This window comes from Semicossyphus pulcher, unplaced genomic scaffold (assembly GCF_022749685.1).
Source record: "Semicossyphus pulcher isolate SPU_LCO1_2020_fin unplaced genomic scaffold, fSemPul1.0.p SCAF_18, whole genome shotgun sequence".
Taxonomy (NCBI): Eukaryota; Metazoa; Chordata; class Actinopteri; order Labriformes; family Labridae; genus Semicossyphus; species Semicossyphus pulcher.
In genome coordinates this window covers 15,181,722-15,188,186 of record NW_027211691.1, presented here as the reverse complement: position 1 = coordinate 15,188,186, position 6,465 = coordinate 15,181,722, and the positions used below count along the sequence as shown (strand labels likewise).

At 38.8% G+C, this 6,465-nt stretch overlaps 1 protein-coding gene across 1 annotated transcript; it reads right to left on the bottom strand.

The window, feature by feature from the left end:
• Positions 1 to 515: 515 nt before the first annotated feature.
• On the bottom strand, positions 516 to 5,673 carry abhd10b (abhydrolase domain containing 10, depalmitoylase b). The gene is made up of 5 exons (XM_069667514.1): positions 5,577 to 5,673; positions 4,942 to 5,128; positions 3,792 to 3,903; positions 1,397 to 1,534; positions 516 to 1,291 (listed from the first exon to the last, which is right to left on the bottom strand). The coding sequence occupies exons 1-5, from the start codon at positions 5,668 to 5,670 to the stop codon at positions 950 to 952; spliced, it is 873 nt and encodes a 290-aa protein (XP_069523615.1). The 5' UTR covers positions 5,671 to 5,673; the 3' UTR covers positions 516 to 949.
• Positions 5,674 to 6,465: the final 792 nt, after the last annotated feature.

Here is a 6,465-nt window from a genome sequence, read left to right as displayed (position 1 = left end):
TGCGATGCCTGTGTACACCATCCCTATTGCTGACATCAAAGTGTCATCCGGTATGCCCTCATAAATCCACGTTTGATTTTAGTTTTGACACCAAAAATGACTGACGACATAGCTCAAGCACGAGTTAAAGGTCACTGCTGCAGTTAAGTGGATCTGAGAGAGTTAAGTGGTCGGCTTCGCCCCATTGAGCACGGTGCAGCTAGTGGCCAATTACATGTTAATAATCAACAGTCCAGTGGCTCCATTCTGCAGGCCTCTCTGTGGATAAAGGCCAACAGGAATGAGGAGTCATGTAACAGAGCGTTCTGCTCACAAAAATAATCCGCACATGGCTGCAGCCTTCGACCTTTATGATTTAAACTGGCTTAATAAAACAACTGATTGTGTTGACATGCTTGTATATGTGGAAAATTGTGTTTCTTCTCACTGTTTTGCTGTTTATTCCATCTGGATCTGCATAATAGAAATGTCCTGATTATGTTGTGTTGGTTGAGGTAACAGACTGAGACCTGCACTCTGGTGTGCAGAGGTTTTATTGGCCAAAACGGTTGAAAAGTGATTAAAAAAGGCACAGGAAAACTATGCGTCTAAGTAAAGAGGGAGGGGAAACAGTCAAACAATAACAACAGCGGCAGACACAGCAGCAACGGCAGACCCAGGAAAGGCCAACATAACACTCCGTATAATAACATGGAACACATACAAATGCAACCTGAAGAAATAAGGGATCAGCTAACAGGAGAGCTCCCTTTAGTGTAGTTTGCACTGTAACGGCATGTTGAAATGACAGATGAAGTACAGGGAGAACAGAGATGGATAGGAGGTCGTATTTGGCAGAGACACATGCCATTGTTTGGTAGATTTCTTGAGGGTTGACTCTCTGGTAAACAAAGTCCTTCTCTCTTTATCTCAGCAACCTCTCAAGCTCACTCCCCCCTCCACCCCGCACTCAAACCAAAGTGGTCAGCTTGTCTATGAGATCGTCAATAGTGTAGACCATGAGCTTGATGTCGTCTTTCTCCGACATGCGGTGCTGGCCGTGTCGCCGGAGGATGACGTCCACATCGGGGCTGAGGACGCGTTCCGCGACCTGCATGGAGATGTGCCACGGGACGTCCTCGTCCTTGAGGCCGTGAATGAGCCGCACGGGGCAGGTGATGGGGATGGGACTCTGGAGCACACAGTGGTTTTCTGCCTCCTTCAGAAAGTCCATGCTAAACTTGTAAAAACCCTCTTCCGAGTGTTTGGTGGGCACTGTCCACTCCCCCTTCTCCTCAAACTCCTTGCGTGTCTGCACATTCAAGCATGGACAATTAGGAGTTAGAATAACTATAATAATATCTTATCAAAAGGGTTGACATAGCAACAATTATGTTACAATTTAATATAATCCTACCTCCAGAGGAAGAGTGTTGAACGATGTGACGATGTGATCAGCAGCAGTGGAGATGCCAACAAGTGCTGCAGTCTTCTCTGGTCTTGCAATGGCTGCGAGCAGCATGAGCCAACCGCCTATACTGGAACCCACCATGATCTGAGCACCAAAAACACCAGAAAACAACTGATTAGTAAAATTGAACAAATATTTAAATAGCAACAAAGACTAAATCAGACTAATGCAGTGCAACCACGGCAGAGGAAGATTGATGATAGCAAAATATGGTAACACAGTGCCATCTTCTGGACACATGGTGGAACACACAATAGAAAGTAGAGCTGGACCTAGAAATGGATTCTATTACTGACTGCTGTCGGGACTGATTAATCAATTGCATCTCTAATAATACATTTTTGTGTTGTTTGTTAAGTTGCAATATTATAGTATTATGGTGTTGATTTTATTTCTTATTATATGTTAACAACTATGCAATAAATGTGTATATTACAAAATACAAAGATTTAAAATCTGCCACGTTTAAAAAATTGTATTTTGTCTGCTGTAACTTCACTCGGATGTTTGACCTTCTCTAAGAATGATCAATGTGCGGATTATGAGACTAGAGGTATTTCTCTGTTCACACAATATTAACACATGAACGTACCTGAAGGATTTTGTGAAATCACAACTAGTTTGGAGCAAATCATTGTCCCATATGTAACTTAAACAACTGTAATGTGGAAACATGAAGCCTCCCTCACACACACACACTGACAATGGAGTATGAGCCCCACAGTTACACTGAATATTAAGAGAAGGAGAAAGAATGACCTTTTTTTCAAGGTAATTTTTTTTTTCCTGGAAACAGTATTAGACACAAATTATTATACAAAGCAGAATATTTTTTAACCTTTGTTAAATTAATAGTTAACCAATAGAATTTGAGCTTGAGATTAACAAAAGAATACTTCAAATGTATTTGCCCGGGGTTAAAATGAGATTTGTTATTTAGGGGGTCTCTGTAGTTTCAGGGTTGCCATGGCTTCACAGGTGTGCACAGACTACAAAGTCTAATTTTTGCAATTATTTGACACACTTTAAATAATATATTACAAGTAGAGAAAACCTTTGAAAACTAAAATGCTTATCAAACTTTTTAAATCACAGGAAAACTAAAAGGCAAAAATCCATTATTGATGTTTACTGTCACCAATCATGGAGACAATTTGATCATTTTCTTGTGATTTGAAAACTATGGACTTCCTTATGCAGTGATCACCTCAAAGTAACTCTTTAAATCTAGAAGCCCTCCTATATTTACATTTTACATTTTAGATAGTGATGATAGGAGATGACAATAAAAGTAGCTAGGCTACATTTTGCATCATTCATTCCAAAACTTGACTACAGCCTCTGAAAATTTGAAATGAAAGGAAATAATTTATGTAAGATGCACACATTATCTGAATGAACAGAGGAGTCTGAAAAAAAGGACTCAACTGAAATTAAAGGAAGCCTTGTTTCAAAGAGAGACAAGACATACATCACAAGCTAGTTCATGCTCCTTAATTAATGGTATGGCTCAGAAATGGTCAAACTACCTCGCTGTACTTTGCCTAGCTTAATTTAAGCTTCTTTGCTAATCTGCTCAAACCGAGATTGTCCTGATAAAGCTAAGAGATTTCAATATGTGCTATCTTGCTTGAAAGATTAACTGGAACTAGAGCTTGCCAACTAGGTTTATATTACAAGCAGCCTGCCCCAAACAAATATTTAAAAAATACTCTGCTGTGTATAACAAACCTGTCAGTCAGTCAGACAGACAGATACTTTATTGATCCCGAGGGAAATTTGTGGTACAGCCACAAAGGAAACATGTTTTGGTGATTTTGTCTGACTAATTAAAGAGTGGGTGTACTATGAACAGTTTAAACGATTAGCACGGCCCCCCACGGTACTGACGCAGAAGCTAAGCTATGTACCGCTGTGCACAGGGCTGTAAGAAACACGCACTTTATCTGCTTAAAAAACTCTATAAAACATATTAGTTTAAGTGTACGTTATACGTTATAGTTTTTAATATTGTCATCGCTTCAACTTAACATCAGACAGCCCTCTACTTTTGGTCTATGTGTTAACCGTACATAGGTTCTGTATTCCTGCACATGTAGCACACGGTATCACATCCACTGTTGGGGTCTGTGAAAAACCCCAAACTATCTCTTTAAGATGGTGAAAGGTGTAAAAATATTGTATATAATTTAACAACACAGAGATTGATAACTGTTGTAAATCTATGTATACTTGTATGCCGACTTGCAACTCCCATCCCTATAGAGCAAGGTTTTATAACCTCATTGATTACTAACCACCATCAAGCTACAAAGGGGCATGACCCCTAAGAAATATTTACCTGTGGCCCCTCTGCTAACTCATCCAACACAAAAAGGACGTCTTTTTTCCAGGTACCAATAGTCCCTTCTGCTAGCACCCCCTCTGAGGCCCCGTGTCCTGTGTAGTCAAACCTGAGAAAACATAAACAGAACAGGCCATGACCACGGGTATCAGCGGGTAAAACAAAGGCAAGCCATGAGAAGTCAGGGATTTCTTGTTAGACATTTTTAGGACAGTAAATAATTCATATACTACACTGAACACGGGATTAGATGTTTGAATATTTAGCATGATGGATGCATGTATTTTTTTTATCCAACAGCCTCAGGAATGGTTTGTAAGACAATGAGAGATTTGGAGTGATTGGAGTAGATAAACTAAAAGCCAAATCTTATCAATGTAAGCAATTTTACTTTTTTGATAATCATTCTGTAATCTAGCTGCAAAATTCTTCTTGCAAACAAAATCATACACAATTTAATCTATTATTTATAGTAAGACTGAGGATATCTTTGTTTTGTCAGATTTTCTGCTGTGCCCATTTTTCATAGGTCTGCTAAATGTAACTTAGCCAGGTTTATTCAGTAAATATCCCACAAAAATACAACACGTCCTTCAATTTTATACTGTAAGCTCTTTGCACTGCTCAATATCCTGCACATCTGTACCATTTTTAATTACACCTGTTGTACATATATTTTATTATACGTATTGTTTTTATATTTTTATTCTTATTGCCTATTTTCTTTATCTTATTTTTATTCTACGTCTGTGTTAATTGTTCTGCACCAAAATCACCAAAACAAATTCCTTGTATGTGCAAACCTACTTGGCAATGAACCCCGATTCTGATTCTGATTTATTACCCAGGCAACACAGGATGTAACTGTGGGTATATTATGGTGGTTTGAATGTTTTCCAGTTGATTTTTGCTCCTTGCAATCCCATCACACAGTTAGGATTACCTGTTTAACTAGAATCACTACTGAGTGCATATTTGAACAGTTTTGTAGGTACTGCAGGTGTTTATAATATTGAAAACGAATACTAACATTGTATGTATGAAGTTTTGCTATTTCATTTGATTATTTCTGTCTTCAGTATGAGATTATGTGCATGGCATTGTTCCAGCATAAATCCCTCTATAGTGGGTTATATAGATGACTTACCTAAGACATGAGTGTCCTAGTGACCTACAGAACTCCTCCAGTGACTCAGCTTTCTGCCCACTCATGTTGGAGCCATATCCAGGGAGGAAGACCACTCCTGGACTCTTCCCCTTCACCCTTCTGTAGGCCAGCTTTGGCAGGTCTGGTCGTGTAGCATACTGAACTGTGGACTTGTGTCTCCTGTCTCCTGGTTGACAAAGTGCAAAGTATTACTGCTATGGCAAAACATGTTATGTAAATGATTGGATGGGCGGTTTATTACCTGAAGTACATAAACAACTGAATGTAATCACACCGCATTTTCTAGGTTAAGGCTTCTCTTGACGCTAGTTAATGAACCCGCACATGGGAAACAGCGTGGAGCGATTTAAAATATCGACATACAACATAAAAGGAATTAAGGTTAAGATTTAGAAACCTAGAAGAGGCTAGCTAATGTCGAAGGGTTTACACATACTAGTAGAATTAGCGCAGACGGCGCACAACACAGGCGCAAACGCCACAACGTTTACATGCCCTAAATTTTTAAGACGACGCAGTCTGTGAGCCACACCCCCTCCTCGGCGTTTAAATACCCTTGTATGAAACTCAAGCGTTATGAATTTAATTGTGGCCAAGCGGAGACTTGAACAAACCTTCCAGACGCTTTGAAGACAAAGCTGCGAGCCCTCCATTACTTAAAATCTGTGAAAGTCCTCTGCGGCAGGACCTCAGCGCGACGGCTGCCATACTGCTCCGCGACCCACTGAAGAAGTATCGCGAGACTAGCAGCAGTGACTCTCGTTTACCCACAGAGCAGTTGTAGTCCATTACAATCCAATACAACCACAGCACAGCAGCATTAATGGAGGACGTATTCAGATGCTTTAAGTAAAAGTAGCATAACTACAATGTAGAAATACTTCCTCCAAAAGTAAAAGAACAGATGTTTTATCAAAAAAATATAAAAGGCCTTCATTAATGTTATATTATTAGCCTACATTACCATTACTGAATAAATATTTTTTGATTCAGATAAGCATATGCATCATATCATTGTTGCACTTGGTTAAGGTGGAGCAGCTGTTGGGTTTTCTTTTCACAATTCATTACATAATATACATTAAAGTGACCATAGGTTAGCATTCAAATAATTGAATTTGAAAAGCAACTAGTCACAAAAGTTTCATTTAATTTGTTAATATGAGGTGAAAAACCTCAAGTAGTGGTGGAATAAGTAGGCTATTTAAAGTAGCAATACCACACAAAAATACTTGTGCAACACCGAGTTGTGACTGTATGGAGGCAGTGCAAATTTAAACATAAACATAGTTATTAATTTACAGGAAAATATAAAAGTATAAGTACCTCAATCATGTAAACATTGCTATTTATGTTTTTGCATGCATTTTATCTTGAAGTATTTTTATTTTATTTTTTATGTTAAGGCGTCCATCAACATCTATTACTCTGTTTGGCATGTACTGGCTAATCTAAAAGCTGTGTGATGCAGTGGTGACGATTATTTTGATATGAGACAGCATG